The sequence below is a fragment of the Chaetomium fimeti genome, assembly GCF_033439085.1.
Source record: "Chaetomium fimeti strain CBS 168.71 chromosome Unknown B0H64scaffold_8, whole genome shotgun sequence".
Classification (NCBI taxonomy): Eukaryota; Fungi; Ascomycota; class Sordariomycetes; order Sordariales; family Chaetomiaceae; genus Chaetomium; species Chaetomium fimeti.
This window is the reverse complement of record NW_026944336.1, coordinates 993750-1008363: the sequence shown is the minus strand read 5'-3', so window position 1 is coordinate 1008363 and position 14614 is coordinate 993750. Positions and strand designations below refer to the sequence as shown.

At 57.4% G+C, this 14614-nt stretch overlaps 3 protein-coding genes across 3 annotated transcripts; 2 read left to right on the top strand and 1 right to left on the bottom strand.

Moving 5' to 3' along the window:
- The first annotated feature begins 793 nt into the window (after nt 1-793).
- On the top strand, nt 794-3523 carry B0H64DRAFT_408724 (uncharacterized protein). Its single transcript, XM_062804671.1, has one exon. It carries the CDS (start codon nt 960-962, stop codon nt 3147-3149), a length of 2190 nt encoding a protein of 729 aa, XP_062655528.1. The 5' UTR covers nt 794-959; the 3' UTR covers nt 3150-3523.
- Nucleotides 3524-3756: 233 nt separating this feature from the next.
- On the top strand, nt 3757-5556 carry B0H64DRAFT_366540 (Alpha/beta hydrolase family-domain-containing protein). The gene is made up of 4 exons (XM_062801909.1): nt 3757-4040; nt 4113-4251; nt 4305-4413; nt 4468-5556. Exons 1-4 carry the CDS (start codon nt 3849-3851, stop codon nt 5294-5296), a joined length of 1269 nt encoding a protein of 422 aa, XP_062655527.1. The 5' UTR covers nt 3757-3848; the 3' UTR covers nt 5297-5556.
- Nucleotides 5557-5853: 297 nt separating this feature from the next.
- Nucleotides 5854-14529, bottom strand: B0H64DRAFT_329848 (uncharacterized protein; the record flags this gene model as incomplete). Its single annotated transcript, XM_062800899.1, has 4 exons — nt 5854-8681; nt 8727-11277; nt 11922-12008; nt 12031-14529. The coding sequence occupies 4 exons, from the start codon at nt 14527-14529 to the stop codon at nt 5854-5856; spliced, it is 7965 nt and encodes a 2654-aa protein (XP_062655526.1).
- Nucleotides 14530-14614: the final 85 nt, after the last annotated feature.

Sequence of the window (14614 nt, the reverse complement as noted above, 5' to 3'; positions counted from 1 at the left end):
GGTGGGGATGCGGCGATGCCATCGACTCGCGGCGGATGAACCTGCACCCAGTCGAAATATAGTTTCAAGACTCCATTCATCTACTCCAAAGAGACAACTTGGAGTGGAGGTTGGCCACAGAGGAGTTTGTCTTGCCAACCACGACGAGCTTGAGAGGGTAAGATACCTTACCGTATCTCCCTCGAATCGCCGAAGATCCTTTCCTTGCGAATCCCAAGTTTTTGCTATTTCTTTTCCTATCCTGTACGAGCTCAGTCTTTTACTTCGCTGTTTCCCCATTCCGTTTCCCAGCCTCACTCATCGTGGTGATCCGCTCCAGGCACGAGGACCTCTGCCCGTCTAAAGTACGGTATCTTAGGTACAATCGGGGTCGGAAAATAGTCCATCACTTTTTTTCGGACTTTGGTGTGGAGAATTGTATGGGAAGGGTTGAATGTCAAGTTGAAGCCAATGCAGTCACCCACCACGAGTGACAAAATAGAAAATGCTTTGCTCCATATAGTTTCAATGTAAAACCGTACCTTCTTGCATGAAAGTGGCGCATTCTCACAGAGTACCCAACCCGAGTTTGGGCGAGTTTGGGTGCCAAGATGGGTGGTGGCCTTCCTATTTTCTGACCTTAACTATACCCGCATTGTTTTTCGTGGATCACGCCTGATGACGCTCACATCACTTTGTGTAACGGCATCTAAGTACCCGATACATACGGCCTCCTGTGTATTCCGGCAGGCAGGTTCCAGGCGGGGTAAAGTGCAGCCCCGCCTCGACTACTATCAGTAGCAAGGTCGCCGCCGTGACGAAAACCATTTCACCGTCTCGCACACTTGCACTTCTCTTTGAAGAACAGTAAAAGCTTCGCCGCCTACACACTCATCGCCTGCGGCGTCGCCATTCGCCCGTACTCCATTCCCCTTCCTGCTTTCCCGCGACCCTGACACCCGAACCTGGGCGTCGCCGTCATGAACGCGGCGACAACGAACGTGGGGTTGCTGAAAGAGCTGCATGCAGACCTTGGCCGAAAATACAAGAAACACGAGGAAGCAATCCAGACCCTCTGGCGATCGTTTGACGCGACCCAGCGTGCAGCATGCTTGCGGGCTGGCGCCGCCGAGGGCGTCGTGCTGAGACACCCGACGGATACCTCGCTGGGCAATGTCCACAAGTTCATCCCGGAGTGCAATCTGCGCGACATCGCAGATTCAGGACCCGACTTCCTCCTCGACCTCATCAAGCACCGCGCGACCACGTCTCTGTTCCGACAGTACTGCGAAGGCAACCACGGCGGCCTGGGCGATCACGCATTCATCACTGAGATGGAGCAGACAAGAGGGCTCCGCCACGTACGCAGATTCGACAGATGCTTCACCCTGTTTTTGGACGAGAATCAATATGGCGAGTCTTTCGAAATACGGCGTGGTGCTATGAGCGAGCTCCCGGCTGCTCTTGCGCCTGCCATCGGCGCCGGCCTTTGTGTCCCCCAGTCAAGGGGAGAGCTCATCCTGCAGAGGCAACTCTATCTGACGCAGTGCCTCGTCATTCTCATTGACGACATCCTAGACCAGGGATCCCAAACTAGAGCGAACAAGGACATGCCCCAAAAGTCCGACAAGGCGGCATCAGCGGCCTTAGCAAAGCTGACTATCCAAGATCGGCTGCCGGAGGAGGTTTCCCTATCGGACCTAATCGCCAGCGCCCTGGAGCAAAAGGACACACTTGACGAGTACTTTGGTCTACTCTGTGCCGAGCCTGTTCTACTTGCCCACGCCGTCAACATTTGGTTCTTTACCCGGCCCGAGCTGATCGCAGACGAGCAAGGGTGCCGGTTACCTGCCCACAGCGACCGATACATCAGCGGCGCTATTCTCGAAGCGATCCACAGTGCGGTACAGGGAGCCGCCATCTGGGACTACATTTATCGACTTCTCGACCTTCTAAACACCAAAGCCGCTGACGATGACATCTACCGTGCCATTACCTTGCAAGAGGTAACCAACGTCTGCCACCTCGAGTTCGCCCGTGCTCAGGCCCTCTTCAAGCGCCATGTTCAGACGGGCACGGGCTCCCAGTTCTTCAAACGGCAGCCTGGCGTGCACGACAGGGCTGGTAACGCCCACGTCTTCATGAAGTGCAACGTGAAGAAACTCGCGAAGGCTGATGCGCAGCTTTACTACATGATGCGCCTTTGCCAAACCGAAACGACCCCGCAGGATGCCGCGGGTTGGCTTAAGAAACTGACCGAGTTTAACGACTCGCACCCCTCGGCTCGCGATCGGATTGAGGCAAGGGAGGCCGATGCGCTGAGCGACCTTGCTGTCGTCATCAGCTTCATCCAGGACCTTTCTCCCGCCATTTCGATACCGTCTGTCTCGCGCACGAAGGGGCAAATGTTTGTCTCGCGATCACAGGACCTCGAGGCCGAGGTAGTCCAACTCAAGGACCAAGTCGACCTTCTCGATTTCGCTCTCCCCATCGGCAACCTACTGGAGCCGGGCATGTCCGAAGGAGCGCTAAAGAAGCTCGACCAGTTCGTCATCGACAAGGTCGGTACCAAGATGGGGTTCCTATACGAGGACTTGGTACGCGAATGCTTCGCCGTCCTCGAGGATCAGTACCAGATGGAAAAGACCAAGAGAGTGGAACAGGCGAAGGCGCAAGCCGTTCAGCATCAACAAATGATGGACTGGACGCCCATCCCCGTGCCAGCCCTGCAGCCACAAGAGGAGCGCGTCGAGCAGCGGAGACAGAAGGAAAAGACGCGCCCTGCACACTCGTCCATCTACGAAATCGTCCCGACTGAGGCCCCCCCTGCTGCTGAGGCGTCTTCAGAGGAATCCGCGCAGCCACTCCGCACCTTCGAGGTGAGCGCATCAGCAGCCGATGTATTCCTAACGCTGTTCGACAAGACCCAATCGCGCGGAGCTGTCAGCTGGGCGGACTTTATGGCGGCCATGGCTAACTTGGGGTTCTCTGTCCTACCCAAGTTTGGGTCCGTCTACACGTTTGTCCCGCCCAAGAGCTTGGGACTGAGACAGTCGTTTACGGTGCACCGGCCCCACAAGTCGCAGTTCGAGGAATACCGGCTGCTCATCCTTTCGCGGCGGTTGAAGAGGAAGTACGGATGGGGGGAGAAGAGTTTTGTGGTGGCTTGAGCGGTGATTTTTGTTGGCCAGGGATGGTTTTGACTTGGAGCTTCCAGTTTGGTGCCGAACTCTGGACGGACCACACTTCCATTCACTCGCTCAGCTCTCCTAGCGCATAATGTCTTTTTATCTACGGGTACCATATGGTCATTTATTGTAGGCCTTGAAATTTGTGAATGACGAGTCGCCTGATATTGTTTACAAAACGGGGTAACCAGTGATGTGCTTACGGAAATGAATAGAAGCCCTCAACAAATAATACGGTTGGGGTGTCAAAAATGTCGGAGTCGGAAGAAATGGGGGGGGAATTCAGTGAGTAAATGATGTACAAAGAAGTATGAGAATAAATATAGGCTTGAGGTTGTCTTTTCTACTGGGGATGAAATGAAGACTTCTGTCTCTCACTCAAATCATTTTGGACGTCAAGGTGGTTGTTGCCTGGTTGTTGCATGACGGAGAAGCTTAACCGAATCACGGCGGCGGTTGTGTCTCGGAAACAAACTGAGTGAGTCCCACTCACCCCGGGCCGAGGCTGTTGAGCGGGATGTGACGCGCCAAGAACGTTGGACAAGACACCTCACATCGAACCGAACTCTATTTTGACCTTCATTTCTCTCCGTATATTACGCGGTCGTTTGATCTTAAAACACCTCTTTCCTCACTCGTCCCAATTCCCCGCGAACCAACCCCACCCACCCCAACTCCAAAATGCCACAATTCTTCCGCGTGGTCGAGCACACCATTAATTGCGCGCACTCCCGCGAATACGCAACAGCAACTGCGAATGGCGACGCCGACAGGCCGAGACTCGCTGTGAAGCAGTATATCCCACTCGACAACCCGAATCCCCAGCCCGGCGATGTGACCATCATTGCCGCCCATGCCAATGGGTTTCCCAAGGTCAGTCATCGCACTTGTTGTTTCAATTATATACTCAATTTCCCATTTTCAGTTCCTAACATCCAAACGTAGGAACTATACGAGCCGCTCTGGGATGAACTCCAGAAGAAGACGGCAGAGACCGGCATCCGCATCCGGTCCATCTGGATCGCCGACATGTGGAACCAGGGGCAGTCGGGCGTGCTGAACGAGAAGATCCTTGGCAACGACCGTGAGGCACTTAAGGGCACCCAAGGCAGAGTTGAAACTGACAGCGTCGTATAGCTAGCTGGTGGGACCACACAAGAGACCTCGCCAACCTGATCAACCAAAAGCGTGACGAGATGCCGCAGCCGCTGGTCGGCATGGGCCACAGCATGGGCGGCGCGCAGCTGTAAGTCAAACCAACCACGAACCCCATCCCAGCCCACTAACCCTCCCCCTTCAGCACATATCTAGCCCTCTGCCACCCGCGTCTACTCTACTCCCTCGTCCTGCTCGACCCCGTCATCACCACCTCGCACAGCGGCATCGGCCCGGCCGCCGCCTCCACCAACCGCCGCGACATCTGGGATTCCCGCGCCGCCGCCGCCGCCAAGTTCGCCCAATCCCCCTTCTACCGCGCCTGGGACCCGCGCGTGCTCGACCTCTGGATCCACCACGGCCTGCGCGCCCTGCCCACTGAGATATACCCCTCCCACTCAAGTGGCACCACCACCACCCCTGGAGACACCCCCGTAACCCTAACCACAACCAAACACCAAGAACTCTTCACCTTCCTCCGCCCCACCTACCACCCCTCGCGGGACCTCCGCGACTTCGACCCCTCCGGCCTCGGCCTCGGCCCCGAAGCGGCCGCCGCCGCAAACGACAGGGGCAAATACCCGAAATTCGCCTTCTACCGGCCCGAGCCCCTGCAAGCCTTCGCGCGGCTGCCCGAGCTGCGGCCGAGCGTGCTGTATGTCTTTGGCGGGAAGTCAGAGATGTCGCGGCCGGAGGAGCGGAGGGCGAAGATGGAGCGGACGGGGAGCGGGTTGGGGGGCAGTGGTGGGGTTGCGGGGGGGAGGGTGAGGGAGGTGGTGCTGGATTGTGGGCATCTGGTTGCGATGGAGAGGGTGGGGGAGTGTGCGGAGGCGGCGGGGGGGTTTTTGGGGGCGGAGTTGGAGAGGTGGGGGGCGGAGGAGAGGGTGCGGGGGGAGGGGAGGAGGGTGGTGGGGAGGAGGGGGGTGATTATGGTGGATGAGCGGTGGAAGAGGGAGATTAAGGGGAAGATTTAGGAGGGTCAGGGGGTTATGAACTACTTGGGGAGGTGACTTTTGGGTGTAGATGGGAGATGGAGTCATGCACAGCCTGGTAAACTACTAGGACCGTTCGTTGGAGATATACATTCGTGTTCGATGTGCGCTTGAAGGGCATTTAAGTTGCAGTTAGTACGGGTCGATCCCAGATGACTAGGGAAACTGGACAGAGGCAATGGCAACCTGTCATTGTGTGATGTGGAATTAACAGAACCAGAATTCAGAAAAGGATTGCTTCGAATATTGTGGGCTCGCTTTTAACCTGCCAGCAGTAGTCTCCCTCACTTCATCTACATAATTGCGCATTCACATGCGAGCCATTGCCCGTATCCAACTCTTCCCTCTCTTTCAGCCTCTTGGCTGTAGCTCTGCCCCTTCCAAGTTCCCCCTTCCACCCCCCGAATCTCGTTGTCCGGCTCACACAAGAATGGGACCTGCCACGTTTGCCATTGTGATGGAAGTCCTCATTGACCACACCCGCAGCGACCGTGCCAGCCCCTCTACTCCCCCCGTCCCAACCTTCCACCCCGACACACCTACTTCCCTTGCGTATACTGCACAACAACCCACCAACCCTTCGGCATCACTCCCTTCAGCCTCACTGGTGCGATCTTTACATCCTTCACATCCTTCGCATCACCCGGCCCCAGCACCTTGAACCCCTCCCCTGACTTAGCGACATCCTCCTCCATCTCCGCCCCCAGCGCCTCCACAACACCCGTCTTCTCCCACCCACCCTTCGCCGGTTGCACCGTCATCCACACCTTCTCAAACGTCACATGCTGCCCGACGCTCCAAAACGGCAGCATGTCCAGCATGCGCGTCAGATCCATCGCCATCGGCTTCTTCTCCTCGCCCGTCTTCGTGTCCCTGAGCTGCGCCTCCAACGATTTCCACTCGTCCGGGAAATCCGCCTTGATATCGACCATCAAGAACGCGCCCCCACTGCCATCCTCGTCCTGCAACACGCTGCGAAACTCGCGCACCGCGTCCGACGCGAGCTTCTTCCACGCCGCCCCGCCCTCCAGCGCGGTGTACTGCACGGTGACGAGGACGTCGCCGATGGTGGCGTAGTCGAACTGCCGGAACGGGCCCGGCAGCTCCAGCTTCCACTTGCTGACGACGCCGGCGCCCTCGAAGGGGACGTAGCGGTCGCTGTTGACGAAGTCGAGCTGGAAGGTGCCGCTGTCGTCTTTGCACGTGCTGAGCGCGACCGACGAGATGGGGATGCGGTCCGTGTGGAAGCGCGCGTCGTTGCCCGAGGGGTCCGGCCTGTAGTACTCGGTGCCCGTCGCCCGCCCGGCCTGGAGGCGGTAGCGGTGCTCGAGCAGCTGCAGGGAGCAGTTCACGGCCGTGGCGCTGTTGGGGGGGCCGACGGTGGCGGCGCTGCGCGGGATGGTGAGCGAGACGGATTGGATGCGCCGGCAGTAGTGACCTGGGAAGTCGTGGTCGAAGAGGACCTCGGGGAGCTCGAACTCGGCGACGCCCTTGGCGCGGAGGTCGACGAGGGCGAGGGGGGAGACTTGGCGCAGCGAGATGGTCTTGGTTAGCTCGTAGTCGTGTGGTTTGTTTTGCATGTAGAACTTCTCGATTCGGTGCAGCGCTGCCGTGAGCTGGCTCGCAGCCAGCATCCCGTCCCGGGATCCGTCCCAGTAGGAATTCGACAGCAGGGATCGGGCCTTGGGGCCGTACTCGAACATCATGGCGCGCTCCGCTGTCTTGGCCATGTCGAGCGCCGACAGGTAGGTCTGGTAGGCCAACTTGCGTGTTTGCGCCTCCAACCACGAGTACAGCGCTTCCGACGTGTACTTGGTGCGCATCCACTCCTCCATCTCGGCCGTGTCGGCCACTTGCTGTTGATGTGCGCGCAGCTCTGCCTGGGCAATCTCGATCTGCTTCTTCTGGGTGGCGATTTGGGTGTCGACGCTCTGGATCTCGCGAGCTGCCATGTTGGCCGACAGTTTGCGCTCTTGGAGTTGGCGGGTCAGCTGGCCTTTGCGAGCTGCTCGGGATGCTATCTCGCTCGCTGCCTTTTCCCCGAGTCTAACCAGACCGGCACTGGCTATCATGGCCTCTCCAAGGTTAGAGGCGCCGAACTTTGTGGCCGCTCCGACGCCCATGGGTTGCGTCTCGATCGTGGTTTCAGGGAGGGCCTTGAGCAAACCTCCAGCACACTCCATTCCACTGGCTACTACGTCGATATAGCCTGCCGCATCAGACGACCTCGATTCCAGCGCTTCCTCCGGGCTCATCCGCAACTCGCCCTTCCCGGGCTCGACAATGCCATACTCAAAGTCTTCCCACTTATTCACGGCGGACGGGATCTTGATATCTTTTGACTCGCCCATGAGAGCGAGATAATACTTCAGCGTCGAGACATGCGACTCGCGGGCCTCCTGAAGCGTGGCAATAGCCATCGTTGCCTCCTGGATTTGGAGTTGTTTAATCTCAGTCATGAGGGCCGAGACCCCGACCTCCTGCCTCGCCCGCAGGTTGGCCATGGCCTCGGAGTCACGCCTCTCCCGGATCGACAGACACGAATCCTCGAAACCGCGCAACTCTCCACACAAATCCAATGCCTTCTGCAGGAGGTATCTGGCTCGGTAGTTGGGCATGGGCCCCCCGTCCAGCCCCTCTGAAAGGCTCGACGGGCTTGTTCCGGAAGCCACACCGGAAGCAACCTGGTCAGGGTCAAGGGGTTGATCGAACAAGGGGAGACGGCGAGGATTGCCGTCAATATCCAGCCCGTTCCTGATGTTGAAGAGTCGGTTGTCAATGAGATCGCGCAGGGCTTGCATCTGCGGGTTGGCAGGGACACCAAAATATGTGGACCGTACAAAGCCGATGGTGCCGTTCATGTGTGAAGCTGCCTGGGGCTCGGGAACGCCATAACCCCTGAGTTCGGGGTTGATGAAATAGGGGAACTCAAGTTCCATGTCCACCGCCGCGGTAGCAAAGCTGTTTACGTCGCCCCGAATGTCGTCGTAGCTTTTGGTGACAGGCTTGGTGGGCGGATCAATCTCGACAGGAGCTGGTCCAAAGAGCTCAGAAGCCTCGACGTAGCGCTGAGTCGCCAACCCGACCGATTCAGAAGAGTTCTGCCGAAAGTATTGATCTCCGCTGGCGATCAAGATCTCGATAATCTTCATGACAAACCGCTTCATGTAAACGGCAGGCCGGTTTCGCGCCACAGGATGTGGCGAGAAAGGGTGGGCCTCCCAATCGACCATGTCGTCCGGCTTGCTCCCAGGTACAAGACTTTGTATAATGTCTCGGACGGAGCCAGCCAGCCGTAGCTCGGAAGATTTGAAAGGGAAAAACCGCCAACAGTTGTCCAGCCGAGACAAGGGCCCCGGGGCGCCGGCTTCCAGGCCCAGCTCGGCGTGCACATCAAGGTTGGCGTCATCACGCCTAGGGTCGAACACCATGCGGGAAACCTCGAGAGCGAGATCGAACTGTTGCGTGGCTAGGAGCCTCTCCATGAGCAGGGCGACAACGTGGAAACCGATCTCCCAATTGTACACCGAACTGGGCGTAGCTAGCTCGCTGTACTTGTTGTTATAATACCCAAATGCCATGTCTTGCTGATCCTTGGGCAGCGACTCCAGCGCGTCAAAGATGCACTCGTAGCCCTGGTTGTCGGCAATCTCTTCGGTGAGGACGAGCGAGGTATCCTGGGTGAAGGAATGCGTCGTGTCAACCGTCTTTTGGGTCGTGTCGACCGCTCCGTCCTTGGTTATGGGTGGGTAGCTAACGTAGAACTGGGCCGCTTGATCCGGCACAGACCGTTCCACCACGAGACCCGAGACCCCCTTGAACTGTGAATGGTCATAGGACAGCAGCCATGAGAGTTCGTACTCACCGCCAGCCATGTCCGGGGGATCGGGCACTGCCAGCATCGAGTGATGCCCTGCCTCCGGGTCGATGCCTACTTCGTAGTTCTCGACGCTTGCCCGCAGCTCCTCGCTGTCCCTGGTGCTTTCCTTGCGCAACATGCGAGAGAAGGCAACCTTGCCAGCGATGGCTGAACTGACGGCTGCACTGGGCGATGTGCCCACCAGGCGCAGCTGCATGCCTTGCATCTCAAAGCAGCCTAGTCTCGAACGGATCTGTCTTGGTAGATCTAGATGGCTCTCCGGGTCGGGTACCAGCTTCTCGACCACGATGGTCAGAGTCTTGTCGCTGGTGGTTGGCTCGATACTGAAATTGAATGATTCCACCGATACCAGCGGGCCAGACGGAGAAGGCTCAGGTTCCATAACGTCGATTCCAGTTGCCGTGACGTACTTGGGCGACCATTTGCCGTTCCGCATCTCAACCCAGGCCATCTTGATTTCCCAGCCCTTCTGGGGGCTTTTTGGCATGGAGCTGCTTTTTGCTAGCTCCATCATGGAGCCAGTTGGGGGTGCAGCAGGTACCGTCCGCGGCGTGATTTGTGGGAGGAAGAGGAACAAGCGGTTCTTGAAGAGAGCAGGTATGAGATAGCTGCCGGGTTTGAGAAGTGGCTGATGATCCCCGTCCGTCGCGTGGGTTGGGATGTCGACCTCCATCTTCTCCCACGGCAGCCATTTTGCCAGAGTAGATCCACGTGCGTCACTCCTTGCCTCCAACCGGCGGTAGTAGAAGCTGAAGGGGGCGGCGCGCGTTCGAGCAAAAAAGTGGTAGTTACCACAATACGGGGGCTTCCGCTCCCACAGATAGGCCTGGAGGTCAAGGTCGGCAACCTCGTGGACGGCATAGACGTATTCCCGGAGAAGCTGGCCGACCACGTCTTTGTTGAGGCTCGCCTGCAGCATCTTGTTCTCCAGCTCCTCAAAGGCCTGCGTCTTGTCGTCACGCAACGAAGGGTCCGCCCAGTTTTCGGGGTAGAGATAGACCTTTCGGTTTGCCTGCCAGAGCGTATACTTGTTCATCCAACCCCACAGCTGTTGGTCGATTCCAGTCGTGGCGATGCCGTACCGTTTCTCCAGGCCGATGAGACAGCGTTGCACGAAACGCTGGACGCTGTCGATGGCCTGGGCGATCCGCGATGTCTGAATTCCTGGTCCCATCTGCGTGTCGATGAGAAGTTCGGCCGACAAACTATCAGGCGTGGTGATCTTCTTAGCTTGAAGAATCGGCACCCGAAACAGGGCTTCCTGAAGGACCCGTCGCTGTGTCGAAGCGAGGGATTCCCTAGCGCGGGCGAGCGCATTTTCCGCCTTGTTAGACAAGAGGGAAGCCTTCAGCTGCTTGGCTGAGTCAAAGTCCTCGGCCGTGTTGGGCAAGCGAGGAGCTTGAGCCCATTCGTGGAGCGTCGAAATGGGGATCCCCAGCGTTGTTGACATTTCACAGCAGTCGGCCAGTTGGTGGAGAGGTGATAGGTCCCGGGCCAACAAGTCTTTTACGCGCTCCGAGGTTGACAGGCCCGGCCACCGCAAGTCAAAAAAGAGGGAAACGCTTTCGGTCGTGAGCTTTGTGACCCGGCAGGTCTCAGATACGAGCTCGACCAACGACGCCTTCTCCTCTACCGTGTCGCTGGGATTGGCAGCACGGCCTGAAGCACGCTGAAGGTACTGATAGTAGCTGACAAGGGATGCGCCGGGGACTCCCAACTGCTGGCGGTTCCACAAAAAGCTCAAGAGGGTGGTCATCTGATCGAAGTTCATGGCGGAAAAGTCAACCGTGAGCTTCTGGTAATACTCGACTTCTATGGGGCCCATGTTGACGGTCTTGGTCATGTCTAGGCCCCGTTCCAAACGGAACAGGTGTTGGAAGATCACTTTGGCTGCTGGTACTGGAATTGCTGACGTCTCATCGAAGCGTGCGTCGCCGTGGGCTGTGAAGTACGTCAGGCCTTTCAGGGAAAGCCCTTCAGATAATTCCAGAACCGATGGTTGACCCTGACGTAGTGGCTGTGGCTGAGTGACGAGCACCGGGCCAGCAACGACGAAATCAACAGGTTGGTCATCAAGACTGAGCTTCCCTTCGCCCGCATGGTTGATGAAGGTGTACTCAGTTGTGTCGGGCGGGAAGAAGAAGATTTTCGAGGCCATGGGCAACTCTGCCCGAACGTCGTGCCATACTTGCGCCAGAACTTCCCGGTAGCTATGATCTGCGGAGGCCGTTCCTGAAAGGAAAATGTCGAGGATTTCGGGATTCGCATCCGGAAATCGAATGGACAGGGTTGTCTGCACTGCGGTATCTATGCCCCGACGCTTCAGTTCCGGAATCATCCAGGAAATGGCCTTCTTTCGGCGGGATTTGAGTTCTTCTTGCCGCTTTTGAAAGTCTAGGGGGTCCGACTCCAGTGGCTTGAGAAATTCGGCGGTTGCTTCGGACTCCTGCAGCTTGAAACTCTCGCTGAAGATCCGAAGAATGCCGTTGTCTGAAATGATGCGGCCTGCGTTAAGAAAGAAGCGTGTTAGAGCCGCGTCTGAGGTTTGAGGCATGGCGGGTAGGGAGGTATTATTGACAAACCTTCTATGACCTCCACCGCCGCCTTAGAGGCGACAGGGCCCAAAACACGAGAGCACATGGCTAACAGGTTCTCATTCGTGAAAAGCTGGTCTTCCTCGATGTCCGAAATATTGTCCGCCACAAAGGGGGCGTATTGCGACTCGACATCGGCCACGCTTTGCACGATTTGCGCAATGAAGGCCAGGTCTTTCGCTGTCCGCTCGCGGTGCTTCGCAGTCGGAGCGTCATCATTCTCATCATCGGCGGGGGGTAACCAAGCCGAGCACCGCTTCCACAGAGGGGATCTCCTCGGGTAGGCGCAGCCACACGCCCAACGAGGTCAAGGTGCTTTGAGGATCAAGGAACGGGTTGGCCATGGTCTGGCAATATTCCCACCATTTGGGATATTGGGAGATCGGGAGGTCCAAGAAATGGCTCATCTTCTGGTGCCTGTACAGTTCCGCAATAGTCTCCAGGTTCCAGCTAGTCCTGGCGTCCTGCCGGGTAATTTCCATGAGCGTCAACAGGTCGGCATGAGTGATATGCAGTGCATGAAGAATAGCGCCCATGTTTTCCCCAAAGGTTGCGGTCGGAAGGAATTCTCCGCTGGCTAGGGGGACTAGCAATGGGTATTGTTGGACGAGCTGGGGATGCAGGAAGAGCTTGGGGTAGAGCGAGGTTGAGAATTGGGCGTCCATGGGGCCCCATAGCGGCAAAAGTTCCACCAGGGGCACGTCCACTCGTGTCGACAGCTGCTGTGCGGCGGCCAGGCGTTCTAGAAAGGCGACATCCAGAACATGGTGATAATGGTCGTCATCTTCATAAATTTGAGCCCGGCGTGCCAGGACACCGATGGCTGCATCAAGCGTCTGAATGGGCCAACCCAGCCGGCGGTAGAGTCGGATGAAGGCCTGAAGGTCAAGACACGTGCGCTTGGAAAGCCTTCCGGCAACCTCTTTGCCGCCAACAAGAGGTGACTCCTGAAGACGCATGTCCTGGAGCCGATCGCTGAACCTGTCATCCTTCGCTAGCGTGACCACCAGACGCTTGCCAATGTACCGCGTTTTCAGAACCATGTTGAGCTGCGAGGAAGATAGCCCCGAACGGACGAGCAGCTGGTCCTTTATCAGCCGCAAACTGATCTCGGAAGCAGAGTCAACCATCTTCCACGTGGCTCCCCCGTACGGATCTCCTCCATGTTCAGAGGCGTATGCCTCGTAGCCCCAATACTCCCCACCTTGCCGCACCCCCACGACTTCCTCGTAGGTTTTGGAAGTCACCCCTGCGTCGTAAATACCAAGCAGCCGGACGAAGGCGGGGCTGTAAAAGGCTTCCTGGGTGATGGCCTGGAAGTCGAGAGGCTGCAGCTTGAGGATTTCAGCCGTGAGCCGTCGCTGGTGGACGTTTTCGGCAGCGGCAGCCGCCACGCTCGTCTCCCACGCCGGGTTGTCGGGAAATGCGCGGCGAACCAAGTCCCAGTCAGACTGGAAACGCCGTAAAAGCTCGTAGCGTGAGTACCCCCTGGCCTGGAGAAGTTGACGGCTAGTGGCAATGGCATGGTTGTATGGGAAAGTGGCCATGGGAGCCACGTAGTGGCTGACTGCTTTGTAGACGTCGGCTTCTTGGTCGGCCCCCAAGCCAAGGCTGCGGCTGAGATACTGCTCCATGATCTCAATGGCCAAATCCTGATATGCTACCGGAGTTTCCGTGTCAACTTTAGATAGGTGTGCGGTGGCAATGTCGGGTCGTCGGTGAAGAAACACGTCGCGGGCGCTTGTGGCGGACTGGACAGTCCATGGGTCAACAGTCTTGATAGACAGGTTGGCACGGTCAAGCATCTGCAAAAGGTCCACCAGGTAGGACGCCGGGCCCAAAACAGAGGTGCTATTCTCAGTAGCAACAGTATCCAGGTCGTTGAACAAGGCGGTCAGGTTGGTGTCTTGGCCGTCATCCGAGGGAGTGGCGTGGTTCAAGCCGGACATGGAGAGGACAGGAACGTCGGTCCGGGCCTTGACGATGTCTACCCAAACGGCATCGTTCCGTCGGTCAATACGCCCGGCTTCGAGATAGATCCTCTCGGCCCTCTCAGTGATGATGCCGCGATTCTCGGCCTCCCGCATGAAATCGGACTGATTCAGGCTGGCAATCTTGTGGGCGGACGTATAGCCAAGGCCCATCAGGGGTAAGATGTCATCGGCATCGACTACCAGTGGATGGAGGCGATATAGAGTTTCCAGGTCCTCTCGCACTTTCAATGCGGTACTCTTCGGGACCTGCGATAACTCCGACTTGCAAGCGGGCTGAGCAATGAAGTGACTCAGAGCGCCGGAACGGGCGTCAAACTGCTCGGCGACAGCCAGATCCATGATGCGAATGAGCGTCTTTCGAGCTAGGTCGTCAATCATGACGTTATCGGCGTTTGCGACGACGTTCCGCAGCACCGCGGTTGGGACTCGGTAGAGAAGTGGAGGGCGAATGACATGACCATCCCGCATCCCCTTCGCGGAGCTGTAGTACGCAACGGCAACATCGCTAAGGCTGTGGACATTGGGATCCTTGAGCAGTATTGGGGTCATAGTAAACAACGCGTCTTCACAAATTTCGACGAGGTCGGCGACAAGCAGAAGTCGCCTGCGGGCGGGCTGGTCGACGTAGTTCTTCCCCGCGACATACCGTATCGTCCATTGTAGGAGATGTCCGTCGTGGAGCCCAAATGCTTGGATGGCGTCGATGATATCTTTTTTGACGCCGAAAAGGTCCCAAAAGTCATCCATGGCGAGTGATGGGTCAAGGGGTTGGCCGCGGCAGTCGGTATGGGGATTTGATAGAAACGGGAATCACCACCTTACGTTCCGGTGT

Bases quoted from the DNA above. Each gene is read 5' to 3' on its own strand.
- B0H64DRAFT_408724 (XM_062804671.1), top strand. From the start codon at position 960: ATGAACGCGGCGACAACGAACGTGGGGTTGCTGAAAGAGCTGCATGCA.
- B0H64DRAFT_366540 (XM_062801909.1), top strand. From the start codon at position 3,849: ATGCCACAATTCTTCCGCGTGGTCGAGCACACCATTAATTGCGCGCAC. The intron at 4,252-4,304 runs GTGAGGCACTTA...AGCGTCGTATAG, and splicing joins GAAGATCCTTGGCAACGACC to CTAGCTGGTGGGACCACACA. The intron at 4,414-4,467 runs GTAAGTCAAACC...CTCCCCCTTCAG, and splicing joins AGCATGGGCGGCGCGCAGCT to CACATATCTAGCCCTCTGCC.